Source organism: Micrasema longulum, unplaced genomic scaffold, assembly GCF_059751315.1.
Source record: "Micrasema longulum isolate JH-2025_06_02 unplaced genomic scaffold, ASM5975131v1 h1tg001627l, whole genome shotgun sequence".
Taxonomy (NCBI): Eukaryota; Metazoa; Arthropoda; class Insecta; order Trichoptera; family Brachycentridae; genus Micrasema; species Micrasema longulum.
This window is the reverse complement of record NW_028278808.1, coordinates 429,764-450,458: the sequence shown is the minus strand read 5'-3', so window position 1 is coordinate 450,458 and position 20,695 is coordinate 429,764. Positions and strand designations below refer to the sequence as shown.

Below are 20,695 nucleotides of genomic sequence, written 5' to 3'. Positions count from 1 at the left end.
TAAAAATAAACTCATAAAAACTACATAATATATAGTAACGGATTTTATGTTACCATGATAATGAGATATATTTAAAAATATAGTGGCCCTCAAGGACTTCTACCTAAACCCTTTCTTAGAAGATCTGAGTGAAAATTATTTCTATAAGTTTAATCTTCTTCTTCTTCTCGGTTAAGATCGATTAATTTGGTATCAGCTAAAAGCTAACTCCTGAAACATTGAGTTTCAGCTGTTCTTCCCTCTCCTTGGTGGTCTTCCGGACAGACAGCAAACGGCTGGGGTTTCGTGGACAATGGTATAGAGGATTTTAGAGTGGTCCATTAATGGAATTATTGACGTAATCTCTCCATTATCTATTTACTATGCACTGGGTATCGCAAATCCGTCTAACTTCTTGACTCTAGATTCTGCCTCTTTTGGGTTTCCTTGCGATTGCCTTATACATTCATCTCTGGCGTTCTGAGCAGTTATTTGGTTTTTCTATTTAGTCTTTCTATTTAGTTGATCTACTATGTTTTTCGTATTTTTTATTTTCTCTATCTATCCTCGCCTTTGTTGCATACACCATGATTTGGTCTGACACGTTTCGTATATCCGAATTATGTTTTCAATGATCATGTGTTTATTGTACTGTACATTTCTTAGGCATCCAGATGTTTACTAACTGAGATGGATATGTTCTCATCAACATTATGGCAGCATCATCTGTATGGCATGTGATGTTAATGACCTTATCTCCCTTCGTAGATTCACAACTTTTTTTTTAATCTTAAAAGCGTTTTTTTTTAATATATTTATTCTGCTTGTGTAAGAAAAGGTTTAGGCGTATATATTGTTGTGCTATATTTAGTTATAATGGTAGTAAACATGCTTTGTTTCTTTGTTGTTCTTAATATGTGTTATTTTTTAAATGTTACTATTATTTAAGTCCCAAATTGAGTTGTTATAACTCTTAGGAATTTAATTCAACGTATTATACTTGTAAAATACTTGGTGTTGTATGATTTATAAATAAAAAAAATAAAATAAAAAATACGTAAAATAAAATATCTTGAAACCGAAAATTCTAAATATTTTTGTAACACGTTGTGTACGCATGGATTTAAAGATAAAATATATTGTTATTTGATAAAACTAATAAGTCATTTATTTTTTAAATTTATTTATTTATTCAAAACCTTGCGTACACATTTATTGGGAACAGAGACACAATTTATAATGACACTATTAGGAATGACCCATGCTTGTGAACTTGCCCTTTTTTAATATTTTCTAAAGATTTGCTTAAAATCCCGGGCAAGAATACAGTTTGTTGAGTTTTCTGATGTCTCCGACGCTCATACCAATTCTTTGGCCAAGAGTCAAAGTTGTGGGCTGAAATAAAAAAAACATGTCATAAAATTTATGGTTCTGTTGAACAAACAGAATTGTATTCTTCATTCACCCGGATCCGGTATTTTGTTAGTTATATATAATAGGGAAATGTTACTGTACAAGGACAGCATGTGTAAAGGTGAATGGGTCACTTATTTATTTAACTTTTTGTACATAATGTTATTTGTACATTGGCGGGCTTGTTGCCAAATGGTAATTTCTTCAAACCAACCAGTAAAATAAAAATGTTATAATAATAATTCAAGTTACATAACATGTTCAATAGAAAATAAAGATTAAAAAGCTAAAGATATATAAAAATAGAAATAAACGTATTTGCTTATAAATTACCTTAAATCAAAACTAATACACAATGGGAAAAAGGAAAAAAACAAGAAGAGATTAAGGAAGAGAAAGTAGATGTTTCTTCAGACGTGATTTAAACAGAGATAATGTAGTAACATCTTTGATGGTGGATGGGAGATGATTCCACAGTCGAGCCGCATGGACACTATATGAGTTAGAGAAGAAAGAGGAATTGTAAATGGGTATTAAAAGAGTGCCTCGAGAATTAGAACGAAGAGGTAAACCATGAACTGATAAGCGTTGAAATTTTTTACACAGGTATATAGGAGCGTTAGGACTATGAAGCACAATTAACAGAAGTGAGAGGGAGTAATAGTCTCTCCGCTGTCTAATTTTGAGCCATTTCAGTTGTCTACGATAATCAGAAATGTGGTCATATTTCTTAAGACCAAAAATGTACCTTATGCATGTATTCTGAAGTCGTTCAAGTTTATCGAGTTGCTTATAGTTTAAATCAGTCATGGAAACATCAGCGTAATCTAGAATGGGTAGTAGTAATGCTTGTACAAGGGTGCATTTAGTATTAATGGGTAAGAATTTTTGCATTTACATCGAGGTTAACAGGGAAGGAGTCAAACAGGGATGTGTAATGTAACTATGGTTGTTCAACATATACATCGATACCTGTATGAAGAAACTGAAAGATTTAAGAATAGGAGCAAAAATGAATGGTATAACTGTTAACTGTCTTCTGTATGTGGATGATGCCGTGCTTCTTGCTAACAGCAAAGTAGACCTGCAATTCTAGGTAACAAAAGTCTACGATGTATGCAAGAAAAGCGATTTGCTTATGAATGTAGATAAATTGATAGTGATGGTTTTTGAAAATGATGGAAAAATAATTAATTTATGTGATTTTAAGTATCTATACTCTAAATTTTAAAAATTATATTTTGGTAAAACGGCATTTTTATATCATGTTTTGAATTAATAAATTGAAAATAAATGAAGTGAAAATGCAAAGAAATCTTGTGTAAATAAAGGTCAGTGATATTACATTTAAACGTATGTGTATCAACAAATTACAACAGGGATGGAGAATCCCTTAAATAAGGGAAATTGGAAGTCTAGGCATTTACAGGGCTTATGACTTGTCATTGGCTGGTTTGAGTAGCCACTTTACACACTGTGTAACATTCACCATTTTGCCTATGTTTGAACATCCATATTTCTTCAATTCTTTCAATTGTTGATTTTGGTGAAGTTAAAGAGCTTAAACCTTTATTGTTGTGAAAAGATTCATCTGACTGAATTCTTTCAAATACTAGGCAACGCTTGAAAAAAAAACAAATTTTTAAACTTCTTCTTGGACCAGTTGGTCATTACAATATTTGAGTTTGTCCAAATGTATGTTGACAAAAGACTGGATTTCACCCCCTCGGGAGTCATTAAGGTTAACAAATTACAACAGGGGTGGAGAATACCTTAAATAGAGGAATACAAACAATTAAACAAACTCAAATATTGGTATGTGTTATTACCTTTAGCGGAACAATAGTGTCGCTTAGGTCAATGCTGAATGCAAGGGTCGGGTAATGCATCACACTTCCATAGTCGTATTCGACATCAAAGTTAGTAACCACGTCAGTTCCGTACTTAAGGAAATTACTCTCTTTACCTATATATAGACAAACAGATTTTTTAATTTTTTAATATGTTTACAGAAAATAACACAATTTGTTATGTCCGACTGAACTGTGTAATTGCAATTCGTCAGTAGGCACTTATAACTAAGATCTTTTATCTATGAATATTATTACCTTCTAAATCTTTATTGTTCCAAAATTTTATTAACAGGAAAAAAACATATGCTTCGAACATAGAATTAAGAAAAGTCCAGAAGGAGCGTAGAATCATATTTGAATACACCGGACTGTGTCCAATAATTCCCCCACTATGCCTCACTTTCACCGCCGCGTAATGTTGTACGATGGGAAAAAATATAATTTTAACAAAAATGTAAGTTTAAAAAAAGCAATCTCTTAAATTTTATTGTGCACGCGGAAATATTGATTGACACAACAGAGTAGATAAGTAAAAGGTCATTTAATAAGAATAATTGAATTAATGAACTTTAAACTTAAAATATAAAACTAATTTTATTTTACATAAAACGGATATTTTTATATTATGTTAAATAATATTTCATGTTTTAAAGGTAATGTCGGTCAAATGTCCACGATAGAGTTGTTTAATCCGAGATCCAATTTTCATTAGTTCTCTAATTAGATAAGCAAAGTAGGGTAAAAAAATTTACTACCCTTGCAACACTAGCGAAATGTTCATTTTGTTTCTTCGGCAATCTGACATATCGAAAAATAATTTAATTTTTAAGTAATGCATTTATTACGTACACATTAATTTGCTAATTACATATAAAATGTGATTGCATCCTGTTTCTTTCAGATCCTAGCAGTATTTCCACACTTTGAAAGGACACAACACGACATAGTTGAATTCAAATCAGGAGTTGCGTACTGAGCGACGTCTACAAAGAAACTATTGGGTCAAAACGTAGACCTACTCATTAATGAGTACTTTAGTCGCCTTCTGTTTTGGATTATTTTAAATTCTGTGGCTTCAAAATTGTGTGCAAGATAGAAGATAAAACGCAAAAGTTGCCCAAATAAAAAATTAAATGAAATATAAAAAATTCAATATAAACAGTCGGATCCCAAATGAAACATTTATTTTTAAAATTGTATATCTGGGGGTTCATGCTAAAACAAAACTGTTATGGGGAGAGGGTTGTTTGTTGCTATACACATTTTTAGTATGCGGTGGTTTGGCTTTTGGAGGAATAAAGTAATAAAAGAACGGACGATGGAAACTCCGCTGACGCCGGGCAGTTTTTCTTTACTGCAGATGCGTTTTGAGAGACCTAACCAGTAGTTCAATCAAAAACAACTATCGAAGTGCTTAAAAACATGCTAAGCGTTTGAGCGATCACAATGAACAAAAATGAATATGCTTAAGTTATTTATTTATTTGACGGACTTATGAAGTCCATTCTAACGATGGTAAATACAATTTCTTACAATAAATACAGGTACTAATACAATAAAATACAACTAAATAAAATTAAAGCTAGGACACAACAAAATACTACCTCTTAAAGACTTACACCAAAAAATTCCACTCGGGACATTGGCGCATGCAAGCCATAGTTTGTGTTGATCGAGGAACAGCACATGAGTCAATGCGTGTGTAATCTCTAAGTCAACGCTTGTGTCGGTTTGGTTTTTGTTTTCCTTGTAAATAAATACAGGTCATTGGCGAAAAATCAGCGTTTACAAAAAAAATAAAACAATTTATTGCATTTGCAAAATAGTAAGGAGTATTTAGATACTGTTAGCAAAAAACATGAAAATGTAATTACAATTACTATCGTGACTGCTTTTCTTGACATTTGGCTTTTCAACAGCCGCGCCGGCTAAATGCAATAAATAGCGTGATAAATAATAAATAAATTAATGAAAATAGCAGTTTTGGAATATTTTCCATATTTACACCGGTGAAATTCAAATATGTGATTGCGCAGCAGGATTATACGTCGTGAAACATAATTTTTTTTCTGCATTTAATATTAAGTGTTCACGGATTTTCCATTATGGTCACGAATACGATAAACAACCAGGTTGAGAAATTGTTATCACGTCGCTTATTAGCACGTCGATAGTTATTTGTGATTGATCTACTGAACAACGAGTCGCGGACCTGACTAGAGAGGATGCACAATAGAGTAGGCCGATGATGTATGAAGTTTTTTTTTTTTGGAAATCCAAGTGCAAGGGGTCTAAAAAGTTGTCTTTTGGATCGCATTGAACGTAAAAATTATTTAAAAAAATATTCCATGCTACTTTTGGCCCTCAACAGAAGTTTGAAGTTTATAACTGTCTGAACATTTTTCAATTATCTATATTGATAAAATTATTTTTTGTTCGTAAATATATAACTTAATTACATTACAAATTCGAAAACGTTTTAAAACTACCGAAATGCAAAAAATTTACACTCCGCGGAGCTGATTCCGTTGAGCGCCTGACTAAAATTGACGAAAACAATGGCACTTAAAAACAATGCTACCCATTTATCACAAAACAAAGTGCAACTCACGCCCTGAGATGCTTATATAAGAAGATTTAATGCAGATTATACAATTTAATTAGACTGATTTTCTTACTTAAATACGAAATGACAGCCGGTTTAGGGCAAAAAATTGACTTTTTCGAAAACTTCAAGCTCTGATTGAGGGTCAAAAGTAGTATCAAATATTGTTTTATATATTTTTTGCATCCCGAGTAATCCAAAGTGCAACTTTTTAGACCCCTTTCATTTCGAAATTCGGAAAAAAAAATATCGGCCTACCCTAATGCTCAAGGCCTGGCAGCCAACAGAGATACCTGGAAGGTATATGTGGACTTATATGTTCCAACTAGGGAGCGGACATAGAATGATCATAGTGATTTTTTGTATAAAACTATTCGAATCAACATAGGCATTTCATTAACCATTAAAAATAACAAGAATTTTTATGTTACTATGCGATTTAATGCAATTTTTCAGATAACCATCTACCATCCGCCACTTTTCATAGACAATACAAGTTTAAAGAGTGATGTAGTTTAAATAGTACAGGTAACCGTCGTTTTTCGCGGGTTCGATTTACGCCGGTTTACAATTACGAAGGTTGGTGCCGGCGTGGGATTCCCTGGTTCGGCCGACACCAGACGACAGTAGGCGTCGCGATTCTATCAGCAGACACACTTTTACACGTTGTTTTATTCTATTACTGTGTACCCGAGCAGCCAAATGTGTGTGTGAAATTGTTTCCGAGCTACTTTTCGTTTTGTTTTATAGAAAAATAAAACAGTATTTTATTTTATTTGAGAAATCAACAGTTCTACATACATATTTATGGTAAACGAACAGATATAGTGAATAAACTCAGAACTAATAACAGATTTCCACAAAGTATACAAATTAAGTAAAGAAAATATATTACATATCAAATAAATACATTTGAGTTTATACATGTTATTTTCATGTACTCGTAAATATTTTTCAATAATCAAAGAATTTTTTTATATTTTTTTTAAGAACCGTAAATTATTGTTAATTGATTATATTTATTATGATTATAAATTTTTTTAAAAATATTATTCCAATATTTGTAGTGTATGCTATGATTGCAATGCAAGAAAGGAAGCAACAATCAAAGCAAATGAAATTAGATGCTTTTTCCACAAAAGTGTGAAAATTTAATTTAGTACCGACGAACAAAAAATCATTATTTATATCAAGAGATTATTATTTATTTTGTAAACTAATTTAAACTTTATTTATTAAAAACATTTATTTTATATTTTGAATAAATTATGATGGTTTAATTTTTCTTTTCAAAATTCTGAATAATATAATTGATTCGCCGTATCTTTTACAAATTATTGGTTTCCGTTGTCCTCTTCGCTATACTAGATTAAATTCTCTTTTTTATGTACCAACTTGTAATAACAATTATACCTCGAATTCATTCATTAGACGTACCTGTAGAAATTATAACGGACTCAGTATTGATGTAGACATTTTTAACTGCACGTTGCATTTGTACTGAAAATTTCTTCATGGGGTCGATTATTTGGGATAGTTGCTGAATGTGCATCTTGAGTGGTTTATGCTATGTATATGTGCCGCATGTAATGTATATGTTTGTGTATGTTTTATATGTGCGTTCATGTGTGTGCGTGGATGGCTCGGAGTGTACATTCAGTATTTTTATTTATTTATTTTTTTTAAAATTTTTTTTTTCTTTTTTAAATTCTAAACAATTTTTTTTTTAATTCCCGCCAAACTGCAAAAGCAGTTTTTTTGCTGGGATTTCTCTCTTTAAACATTTTTGTAACACAATATAATAAATGTTTACATAAAATATTTTTAAAAAAATCATAAAAATATCAATAAAATAAAAGTTTAAAAAAAATTAAATACAAGTAAATCAAGTCTTTTTTGAAAACGAAATATATAAAAAATAATAAACAAACACTTTTTTTGACACTGTTTTAAATTGTTTGGTTTCCCCATTTTTTTATATTTTTTTTTTTTTTTACAAACTAAACTTAGAATTTAAGAAAAAGATTTTTAAAACCAATTTTACTTTGTTTTTATTCATATCACTATTTTTTATTTCGTCCCGGAGTCTCTTTACTATGCGAGGGAGTATATACGCCCTGGTCCTCTCTCCATACGCATTTATGGCTCTTCTTTCTATGAAGTTTCCTCTCGCTTTTTGGCGCGTTTCATGCTTATGTGATATTGACGTTTTATAGAAATCCATGAAGTCCTCTGTTACCAGGCGATAGTATATCATATTCTGTACCGTCAAAACTTTACACATCGGGAAAAGATTTTCGTAGTCATTTTGACAAGTTATTAAGTTGGTTTTACTTGCTAACATTTTAAGGAATCTAATTTGTATTTTTTTTATCCTATTTGTATACGTTGTAAATGTTAGCCAGTAACAACTCACTCCATACGATATAATTGACTCAACCAGCGCATGGTATAAACAGTACAAGGTGGCCCGCAGTAATTTTAATTTATTACCTCCATGGAAAACGCAAATGTAAACAATTATTCTTTTCTCTTCTTAAAAATTTAATTGGTCTTTTTATGTTAAAAAAATGTTGTTTTTAATACTTATTTTGTATGACTGTATGTTTTCTGGATAAAATAAAATAAAATAAAAGAAAATAAAATATGTATTAAATAAACATTTAAGTTTGTTTTTAGAATTTTGACACGGAACCTAACCTTATGTTTTCCATTATATTTGTGTTCATTTTACGCCGATTTTTTTTACGCCGGTGTCTCTCGGAACGGAACCCAGGCGTAAAACGACGTTTACCTGTATTTTTGTCAGGAATGCCCAAGTGGAATTATTTATTAGCCAAATCAAATAGTCCGCGTCTACGATTTTATTTAAAATAATACACGCATGGCACACTAAAATATTTTTTAATTCGATTAAAATATTACTATTTCTGTATTTAAAATAAAAACATTTTCACACTGATTTTTTTATTTGAAATTAATGGGGGCATTTGGCAATTTTCGGACACAGTGCGATGCATGCAAACTTGATTTTATGCTCCTCCTGATAAATGCATGTATATTCGCAATATGGTCATAAGGATGAATGACAATATCCAACAAATGTCATCCATATAATTTTCGAAACGCACAGTGAAAGTGGTACAGTGAAATTTAATTAAACTCGCGATATATGAAATTGAAAATTTTAAAAGAGAAACTAGTTTATTAACAAAAATACACTGTTTTGTGAAATCATAGGAAGACCCGCGGTCTTTAAAATGGTTTCGGTTATATGGAGGAATGTACTTTCTCTGTCATATATTTACTGTCCATAATTACCTGGTTGAATCTTGTTCCATATTATTTGCACATACTCATCTCTGTTGTGGGTACTCTGCATGTGGTAGAAGCCGAGAGCATGTAACATCTCGTGGACGATTATTCCATGCACAAAGCATCCATCAGCCAAGTTCAAGGCTTGTTGTCCTCCGACCATGCCAACTTGGGAGTAACATCCAGCAGTGAGTTTCTAAAATAATTACGAATTATTAACGTATGCTTACCGGAGATGGGTCCAACAAGTATTCTAAATTATCGGTTATTTAGAAAGTAATTTTCTACGTCATTTTCCGTAACTAAGTCTTTAAAATATGTACGCAAAACTTGACCACGCATCGTTTCTTGATTGAAAGGATATTATGAGGAAAAAAAAAAGTTTTTTAAACCCACGAAAATTCCTAAAAGGCGATATTTAAAACTGGGTCTAATTTGAGTAAGCGGGTTTTAAGAGGTAATATCATAAGCTCAGAAAAATAATTCGCTCTAGCTTATAGAGAAGTTCATTAGCTCTCTTGCATAGAACAAAAGCATTTAGATTGGTTCTTAACTAAACAACAAACGTATCGTTTTGCGCTTACAATTCTCGACCTAAGTACCTAAGAGACTACTTCTTGGTTGATAATCATAGATTCGTTTGTCCATATAGGCAACTCTATTATTACTCTAAGATTATAGGGATAAGTTACTTATTATTATTAATAATAAAAAAAACACAGAATTTTGAAATAAAAACCATGAAAGTAAATTTGAACATGATCATAATATTAGTGAATATGTAAAAATCTGACTCCTATTTAGAAAAAAGGCACAAAACATAATAATTTTAGGCATTTACACAGTTTATGATTGTGATAATTAAAATTAGTTAGCTTTTAAGTAATTAATCGCTTTTCATTCCCATAAAATAAAGCTTTTACATTCTGTCAAAAATAAAGGTATAATAATGAATAACTTAGAAAATGTTGAAATACAAAAAAAAAAACTGAGAATACTTCTTTACCGCTGCTATCAATATTCCTCATAATTAGGAAATTTCCCATAAATTCCCATAAAATTCCCATTCCCATAAAATAAAACTTTTACATTCTGTCAAAAATAAAGGTATAACAATGAATAAAAATTAAATTCTGAGAAAAATTATATACCGCTGCTATCAATATTCCTCATAATTAGGAAAACACCACCCCCCCCCCCACCACACATTGCCTTGCCCCTTTCACCTATCAGTACCTAAGTACTAATTGGAGATTTTAACTGGATGTTCAAAATAAAATATGAAAATAAAGAATAATTTTAAAAATTCAAATGGCAATTATGAAGTTTCGCATATATTAAATAATTTGTCTATCTTTTACGTATGTATGTGCATGTATGCGCATATTAGAGTGGTCCTTATTTGAGTAAAAAAAGTTTTTTTAAATTTTTGACAGGGCACTATTTCATTCGATTTTCTACCTTAAAATAATACTCCTGTATTTTTTTCATTTTTTAAATTTTATATTTAAGGGTCGCTACCAAGTTAAGAATTTATTTTTTTTAAACACTGTAGTAATCACTAATTTTATTTATTTATATAAAACGTTTACATGCAAAATAAATGTCAAGATTACAAATAAGGATACCTTTTTAATGTAAAATCTTTTATATTAAGGACACAACGGTTGATATTTTTGAATATTAGGATATTTTTTCCGTACTCTTTTACCAACAAAAGCAATTATTGTTTTTGCTATTTATCGATTGTCATCAATTTATTATATTCCTCCATTAAAGCAACACCGCTCTCAGCAATATCATTCACTACCCGCATATAATGAACAAATTTTTGCAGCCTTAAAATCAGAGTCTTCCTCCCAAGTTTCAACCTCTTTATTTAAAAACTCTGATCAGATACCCAATATCTGGAAAAGTCGTAACGAGTAGCTAGTCACAAAGTATTGTATTCTTTTTTCGGTGATGTTCGAATGTTTTTTCTTTTTGAGAAATCTTCTACACCTTCGATTCTTAGTGCATCTACTATATATTTCTTATCTTGAACTGAAAGTTTATTGTCAAAAAATGCAAAAAACACCAATTCTTCCGACAAGTACCATAAATGGCCTAGTATTTTTTTCATGGCGACTTTGGCCATTATTTGGTTTATATTTCAAAGGACGTAATGTTCTTTAATAATTGTAAGTCGTTTCTCGGCCCTGAATATCCGACAGAGGCTTGAAATCATTATTTTAATTACATCATGACTTTGAAAATACATATTTCATTCACTGCTTTCTCTTCCTTTATCGTCAGTTTAAACTGATGTTTGATGCGTAGGCGCAGGAAGGAAGTTGGGTTGGGGGAAGGGATGAGAGGGAAAGGGAGAGGGGCTAACTGCAAAAAGCTAATGAGTCTTTCTGTATGCTATTTCACTTCAAAATAGGGTAGTTAACTTGCCAGAGTCAATAAGCCGGATCCATAGTTAAGTGGCCATACAATGTTTTTTTCTGAATTTTTGACTTGTGGTAGCAGTCGTTGGAACATAGGCTTCTTTCCCCCCTCCGGCAACTACACGTGTACCGGGCCATCTTCTAGGAATTTAGCAAAAACATGTGTTTGCACTTGTGCGATACTGCGACAGTGACTAGTGACTACCGAACATCGACGAAAGCACCCTTCGGATATTTTTATCTGTTATGCTATCCATAGTGTTGAAGTGCTTTATCTGTTAAGTTTTTTATTGTTTACTTTTTGGCACGAACACTTTACAAATTTACTATTATGCTCAATGTTTGTTTTTGTAAATTTATTGATAATTTTAAGTTGCCAGTTACTATTTAAATTCCAACCGTCCATGCGCTCAGTAGCTGCAAGACTTGTTGTTATCTAACTTCTATTTTTATAAATTTGTTTTTTATTTCATTTTCTAAAATATCACTAAAACTCTAAACTCCATTGTCAAATAAAAAAATAGAAATGTAAATAGGGGCTAGATTTCTTATTGTCCATGCGCTCTGTAGCTGCAAGACGTGTAATCTAGCTCCAATTTATCATAACTGGAGACGAGAAACAAGAATCCTAACCGTCCATGCGCTCTGTAGCTGCAAGACGTGCTGGGATATTTATTTATTGTACAGCGCCCTTGAGGTGATTTTCACAAAAACGGCGCTATATAAATTATCCAAATATATAATATATATATATATATGACCTCTAAAACCTATCAAAAAAAAAATGCTATCATTATTTTAGGGTAGAAAATCATATGACGGGGTGCCCTATCAATTTTTTAAAAGTCGAAAAATAAGGACCACCCTAGCCGGTATATGTATGTGTGTATGAATGTATATATATATATATATGTGTATGTATATATGAATATGTGTGTATATATATGTATCAATATGTGTAAACGAGTAAGTTTATAATGAACAAATTACAAACTGGGATGAAGAATACATTTAAGTAGGGAATATGGAAGTCTAGGCATTTACAGGGCATATGACCTGTCATTGGCTGGTTTAAATGGCCACTTTACACACTGTGTAACATTCATCATTTTGCCTATGTTGGAACCTCCATATTTCTAAAATTCATCCGTTTGTTGATTTTAGTGAAGTTAAAGAGCTGAAACCTTTATTGTTGTGAAGAGATTCATTTGATTGAATTATAAAGTAAATTTTAATTTTGTTTTATATATTGTATATATTTTATTTATCTGTTCTTTCTTTTAACTTGTAAATTATCAAACTGTATTATTTGCCAAGCTTGGAACGGGGATGTACCCTTGTTAGCTGGACAAAGTTAACGAAAAATTATGTGTATGATGAAATATATAAATAAATAAAAATAAATTCAATGGTTCGAAATATTAAGAGCAAACTTACCCTTATACGAACGTAATTACGAGTAAACAAGCCCTTCTTTTGAAATATGACACAAGACTTTAGGGATATATCTTTCATAGCAGCGTATATGGCAAGTCTTTGGACATCAGCTAAAAATCAAAATAAAATTATTGTACAACTTAAAAAGAAAAGTTCGGTCGTAAAACATATTACATTAAACAAATTGTAGGTTTTTAAAATAATAAACTCGGTATGTCTCTTTTCGACTCTAATAACCGACGTATGAAACGTGATTCGATTACCAACATTTATTTACTTTTATTTTACTTATTTATTTATTTTAAAGAAACAAACAGTCAGCAATGATATAGTAACATTAAAAAAAATACAGTTTAAAGACAGACCAGCAAAGTTTCTAAATAACAATCATACATATTATTAAATTGTGCTACAACAAAAGGGTTTGTTCATGTGTATTTGTATGAGAATAAGTGCAAATGTGTGTTTATGTGTATTAGTGAAGGCGTAAGTGTTCAGGTGTGTGTAAGTGTAAGCATCATTAAAGAGTAATTGGGATCGTATCGCAGCCAGAAATAAGAAGTCTTAATTTATTTTTAAATTAATTAAGGGGCATGTAAAATATATCAATATATGAAAAAAAAGGATTGTAGTTAGAGCAAGAACAATAGAGGAAAGAGTGTTGTGCATATTTAGTGCTACAGACTGGCAGATGGAACAAATACTTATTTCTTGTCACGCGAAAGGGGACATTGATATTAATTTTGGAGGGTAGGTTAAAAGAGTCTACTTTATTATTTAATAATTTATGTAAAAATAATAATATAGATACACTGCGTCTATTTTAAAGAGTAAAAAATCTATTTTATTTGGCAGATTGGCTGTAAGTACAAATCGTTTTATTGTTTTAATTATCTAGGTATTTTAAAAACTTTTGTTGAACATTTTCAATCCTTTCTGTTTGTTATATATTGTTTTATTATTATTTTAGATCGTTCAATCTTCTAACCCAGGAACTACAAAAAAATAAATCACTGGCACAGTTTTAATTAGGTTTGAGGTCTTGGATTGGCATGGAAGGAGCAGATAGACACATTCTTTAAAAAAAAAATGCATACTGCAAATAAATCATACTTCCGTAATTTCAGCATATGTTAATTTGGTTTTCCTTTTATTTTTATTTTCTTTTCTTTACTTTTCTTTTATTTTCATGGTCTTGTCATACCATAGAAATGTTCTATAAACTATTGAATAATTATCCCAGACGCTGTAGTCTTTGTGGGATTTTTTGCCAATTCATGCTAAAGCTTAATTTTAAGATGAATTTTTCTCAAGTGTATTTTTGTAATTATATTTATATGTAAATAATATATGTATTGAAAAATAAACAAATAAAAAATCTAAGTCCAGAGGACTTTTATATGACAGGTACTAAATTACAATTTACAATTCAGTCATTTCATTTCATAAGTAAAACAATGTACAAGAGGTCCTTTAAGAAGGGAATATTGAAGTCTAGTTAATTAAATTTTGTATTGTGCACTGAAAAAGTCCTACAAAAAAAGCATTTTTAATATACGATATTTTACTTATTGGTACTTACTAAAACAGGTGGTAATGTCTACAAATCCTGGCTGGCACATGTATTGTTATTAAACTATGTAAGTTGTTCTGCACAGTAAACTATTCCTTTCATAATTTTGTGAAGCAGTAGTTGGTTCGCACACACTCAGCAGTACCGTAGAAAAGTGATTCCATGGAAGGTGGAGGCAAAACTTAAATTTCTTTCAAAAACCATGACAATATGTGTTTATTATTTATGCCATTTCTTCTTCTTCTTATGGTTCCTCTCCCCGGTGGAGGTTGAAAATCATCATTGCGATTCTTACTTTATTCGCAACTGCCCTGAACAAGGACTGAGTGCTGCAATAGAACCAGTCGCGCAAGTTCTTAAGCCAAGAGATGCGCCTTCTACCTGCACTGCGTCTCCCTTCAATCCTTACCTGTAGAATGACTTGTAAAATTTTATATTTTTCGCCTCTCATCACATGCCCAAAGTACTCAAGTTTTCTTTTCGTTATGGTCTTCAGTACCTCTTTATCTTCTTCCATCCGTCGGAGAACATCATTGTTTCAGACTCTATCCACCCTGGAGATTTTTAATATCCTCCTGTAGCACCACATTTCAAAGGCTTCTTTTTTTAAAGTGTTTTGGGTGAGTGTCCACGTTTCGACGCCGTAAAAAAGTACTGAGAAGACGTAACATCGAGTAATGCGCATTCGGAGGTCTAAATTAAAGTCTCTACTGCAAAGAAGGTCACGCATCCTGAAAAAGCAGTCTCGCGCCACCTCTATTCTGACTTTGATCTCTTGCGAGTGATCCCATATATCATTCAGCCAGCATCCTTTATATTTATATTGATGAACTTGCTCAATAAACTGCGCTCCAAGTTTAAAAGTCATTGGGAAAATTTGTGGCTTTTTCCAAATAACCATACATTTAGTCTTGGAAATATTCATCTCTAGCCCTTTATTCAAACTTTCCGTGTAAACTTTGTCCAATTTATGCCATTATTGCATCTATTTATTGAATGTTTGTTCTAGATGTAGTAATATTTAAAGGTAGTTTTACAAAAACAAAAGATAAATCTGTGTATAGTTTAAAACACGTCAAAAAAAATTAATTTAAACTTACTGAACAATATGCTTATAGAATAATAGATCACTTTATTAGTCCATAGTTTAGTAGAGTCGATTAATGCATTTCGTGTGCCGGCGTATTCATCTACAATCGATTGTATCTGGTCTGAAGTAAGAACGATATCTCCTTCAAACTTTCCACTACTCACCCACATGTGCTTTGAAGATGCCGTACCATTTGGTAACGCTGAAAATATACAATGTTTGATTACATATTATTATTTTTCTTAAAAAATGTAGGAACATATCATCTATAGGTGACCTCAGTGAAAGAAAATTCCTTCACACTCCATACACATACAGGAGGTGTAATGATCGTAATCCAAAGTAAAATGTATTATACTATAATTTTAAATGAGGTTATGCAAGAAACAAAACTCACTATGCTCGTTATACATTGAGAATAAATTTATAACATGAACATTTGCAGTGGTGATTCATTCTCCAAATCAAGACCTTCAATTTTTATTGGATCTCTTCGAAGATTGGTGTCGTTGAAAACGTAGCCAGTGTAATTGCCAAAGTAGTGAAATAATATGACTGTACTTAGAGGTTTCGAAAATTAGTTTCGCTGCGGCATTTAATACAGACTGTAGGCTAGTCATTTTGTTCATTGGTAGAACTTGGTAAATACCATTACAATAATCGGTTTAATTCACGACAAACGCATTTATTAAATGCAGGGTGGCATCAAAAGGCAATTTTTGCATTTGTATTTAATTTGTGTCAGCTCATAGAAGCATGATTTTATCGTTCTGCTAATTTAAGCGTCAGGGGAAAGGTCAGAATTAAGGAAGACTCCCAGTAGTCTAACGATGGGTAAAACGGTACTCCTTATATCGGATCTGAAGCCATCCATAGTTGTTCCGTTTTAGATGAGTGTAATGTAAGTTTATTTTCTACCATACAGTTTCTATCAATTAAATTAACAAGCACACTTCTCTCGCCTGGTTTGCAATAAAATAAATGTGTGTATCATCTGCGTAGCAGTGAGAGCACAGCCCACATTCTTTGATAAAAGGCAAAGTGAATATGGAATTGTATTTTGATAAAGAGTGTGAATAAATAAATAAATAAATAAATATTATGTATATCTTAGAGTATTGGAGATAGAAGAGTGGTCCGAGTACTGACCCTTGTGGCACTCCAGTAGGCACCTATATGATTTTTTATTGCATTAATTGTAATTTTTAAAAGTTTACGTAAATACTTTCATAATAACTGTCGTATAAATATAATAAAATTGTGACTAATTTCACCGCAGCCAATATTAAAATTAAGAAACTTTAGTCTAATTGAGACACTTGTGGAGAGGGCAGAACGCCATTTGCGCTTCTATTTATGACGTTTTGATGTACTCAAAATTTGGTGTTTTCAAATAAGAAATTTCATATTAAATAATAAACCGGTTATGAAATTCCGACCAGGGCCTTTGTTGGATATTGTTATTCTTCCTCATAAAACCATACTGCAAACACAAATGGGAGCAAAAATTGTTTTTAATCGTAATTCTATAAATTTAATAACATTGGCAGTCTCTTTAGTGTAGTGGTCAAGACGCCTGACTCGTACGCGGTAGGTTCCGGGTTTAATTCCCGGTGAGAACACAAAAAAAAAGTGATTTTTCTCAAGCCTTGGTTTTCTGTGATGAAATTTACCACTGTGATTGGCCTGGGCCGTTGTGGTGTAAAAAAAAAATTGGTTGGAATATTACTATCTTTATTTCAAAATTTCTTAACTACGATGCCCTTTATAGATGCCATCAAATGATAAATCCCACAATCATACATGCACTGCTAATTTAATTGTTAATAACTACTTCAATGTAATCAAGCCTCAGTAGATAGCGAATTAAAGACCTGACAAACTTTCAAACTTTTCGACTCCGTAGTTTACATTATGTTAATGGCGTCAAATTACAAAGTAAGCAATAAGCCGTGGCATCAGCCAGTGTAAGCCAATACTAGAAGAAATCATACAAAAATGGACCCTTTGAATACTTGTCACCATTACGGACTGGGCCGGTATTGAAAACAAAAATTACTTATATGGATATTTAAAGTCGGGTCCAATCGCTGGTTTCCAGATTAAGAAAACTATGTCACGTATTCTGTTCACTTAGGAACATCTCGGACATTGGCACTCTCAGAACTGTGTATTTCGCTCTTTTCCAGTCAGTGGCAACCTATGGTATAGTGGGCTGGGGAGGTTGCGCTGCGTCTATCATGAAACCCCTAATAAACGTTCAAAAATTGATACTAAGAGTGATGCTGCGTTGTCTCTCCACTTTTCTATCTCAGACATTGTTCCGATTTCGATTCATATCGAGTAATGCGCGACTAAACCGATTGGCGCTAGTGCGCATTGTGAGACTTTTCAATATTGTACAAAGGCGTGACGTTTAGCCAGGAACGCGCTAAATTATTTTTACGAACATCTTTGACACCCTTTTTTATTATTTAATATTTTGTCGATTTGTTACAGAAATAAACGACGAGTGATATCTAAAATTCAAAAAACTTATTAAAAAAATCTTCCTCCGCATACTCGAATATCGTTGAAAAGACCGTGGGTTTTTCTACCGGTTTCGTTCATTCAAAAAAGCAATGTTTTTGTCAATAAACGAATTCCTCCTTTAAAAAAAATATTTCTTAATTTTTCAATTCCGTAATCACGATTTTATTTGGATTTAACTCTACCACTTTAACTGTGAGTGAATTTAAAAATACTGTTAAAATAAAACACTTAAGTTCGTTGCGATCATACTTAAATCCGAAAATTTTGTCAAGTATTTCTGTAATATATCACAGCAAACTTTCGCCGAGAATTTTCCCAAATACACTTAAAATGTTTTATTTAAACAATATTATGAGTTTATCCTAATCCCAGTCTTTGTTGAAATGAACTGGATTTAACCCACAAGGGAGTTATCAAGATAAATATGTTACAAATCAGAGATGGGATGTATGGGAGCGAAGTATAGACTTGGAAAAACAGGGATGAAAGTAGGCTGAATGCTGTCGAAATGCGATCTCTCAGGCGAATGTGTGGTAAAACTATATACGATAGATGCACAAATGTTGAGATCCGTACATTATGTAAGGCTGAGACAAGCATTAGCAACAAAATCAAGAAAGGAGCTCTGCGCTGGTTTGGGCATGTAGAACGAATGGACAGCGATAGAACGGCTAAGAATATTTACAATGCGAATGTTGATGGATGCAGAAATAGAGGAAGACCGAGAAAGACATGGCATGACCAAATTCAACAAATACTTTAAGATGGACATGTCAAAAGTCGGAATAATCGGCGCGCGTGCATGAGAAGATGTATGAATGTAGAGGAAGCGAGATATGTATGCAAAGATAGAGTGTTGTGGCGTTCTATCCTCTTTGCCTACCCTTACGGGGAAACGGCGCGATGGTTTGTTGTTTTTGTTGAAATACGAATGGTTCTTCGTGTGTCAATATAATGAGGAATTCCAGCCCAACCCGGAATAAAATTTTAAAAATGTTTTCGTGTACACGTGAATATTAAAAAAATTTGGAGTAGGATGAAATATTTCAAAAACGCACTCAAAAATAAATTAATTAAATCAATTTGTAGATAGGAACATGCATGCTTAGGCATTTACAGGGCTTATGATCTGTCGTCATTGGTTTGTGGCCACAAAATTCACCTTTCTGCCTGTTTTTGAACATCTAGAATTAAGAACTATGTACTGGCTAGTTTATGTGATCACGTGCACTGTTTAAATTTTTTATTCGGCTGACGTTTAAACATACTTTTAAATTCTACTACCTGTTGTTTTTTGAGAAATAAAATGGCTTTTGATTCCTGCAAAAATTAATAAAGAATATTAGACTTTTTTTTTTAAAAGAGTCGTTGACACATTTCTGATCATGCGGCTACAATAGTAGATCCCAGCAGAATGCTTTTACGAGATTTTCCTGTTATTTGAATTATTTAATTCCAAAAACACGTACGACGTTTACTCAGAGGAATATTTTTGTGGCCTTAAGAGTGTTCAATGTCCTAGATGAACATATTAAGTTCTCAAAAACGAAAGCCATTTTCAGGAGGAGTGTACAAGTCTGGATTTTCTCAAAGGAACGAGACCATTGCAGAAGACTGCTGCGAGATATTGCATAAATTTATATTCTATTGAGCGTGTTGTCCAGATGCTCTTTTAAATATTTGTATGTTTATGTAATAATATTTAATTTTTATTTTTGCTATTATTTAATTTTGTACGTGCTTCCACTTTCCATTATGTTGTATCCCAACTCAACTCAGGGCCCTTGGCCTCATAGAGTTTGAGAAACATTATTTTTGTATTTTTTTGCAATAATGTATTTGAGTGAATAAATAAATAAAAAGTAAAATTTATTTTTTATTATTTCAAAAAAATAATCCATATGAGCCATCAATAATAATTGAAACTTATGATTTATAATTTGGTTCGTTTACTAGGCACAACAAAGTACACTTAATATTAATACAAACTAAAAAGCCATGTAATAAAAATAGTTTGAAATTTTTTACTTACGGGTAAATTTTCCGTCGACGGATGCAATCAATTTTTTTTTTAATTCTTCGGGATCACTCCTTTCCCAAGAGGATGAGGGATACACAAACGAAACTCCAAAGATCAGCAAAGTAAGGTATTGTATGTAAATCATCATGAATTCTAGAAAAACATTGCGATAAGATGGTATTTCAAACAATACATTTTTTTCATATTTTGACTTCTTTAATAAAGAACATTTTCCTTTAAAATTATTGATCAAAACAAATTGTTTTTACTTTTTGCACAGAGTTAAAGTTCAATAACTTCTATGAATTTTTTTTCAAGCGACTTACCTTATCTATGAAAAACAAAATACAATACAATTTAATTAAAAAATGTCCTGTTTATACGGCTTTTATATTTTTCAGTGAGGAAACTTGTATTCTTAATCCTCTCAGACCTTTGACAGATTT

The 20,695-nt window shown here is 31.9% G+C and overlaps 1 protein-coding gene across 1 annotated transcript; it reads right to left on the bottom strand.

Moving 5' to 3' along the window:
* Positions 1-1,184: 1,184 nt before the first annotated feature.
* On the bottom strand, positions 1,185-20,595 carry LOC148274544 (zinc metalloproteinase nas-13-like). Its single transcript, XM_088236966.1, has 7 exons — positions 20,576-20,595; positions 20,262-20,402; positions 15,708-15,899; positions 13,035-13,144; positions 9,172-9,361; positions 3,222-3,358; positions 1,185-1,374 (listed from the first exon to the last, which is right to left on the bottom strand). The coding sequence occupies exons 2-7, from the start codon at positions 20,395-20,397 to the stop codon at positions 1,285-1,287; spliced, it is 855 nt and encodes a 284-aa protein (XP_088093092.1). The 5' UTR covers positions 20,398-20,402; positions 20,576-20,595; the 3' UTR covers positions 1,185-1,284.
* Positions 20,596-20,695: the final 100 nt, after the last annotated feature.

Coding starts and splice junctions, on each gene's coding strand:
- LOC148274544 (XM_088236966.1), bottom strand. CDS start 20,397: ATGATGATTTACATACAATACCTTACTTTGCTGATCTTTGGAGTTTCG. Junction 13,145..15,707: donor TTCTATAAGCATATTGTTCA/GTAAGTTTAAAT, acceptor TTTGATTTTTAG/CTGATGTCCAAAGACTTGCC. Junction 1,375..3,221: donor ACACTATTGTTCCGCTAAAG/GTAATAACACAT, acceptor TTTTTATTTCAG/CCCACAACTTTGACTCTTGG.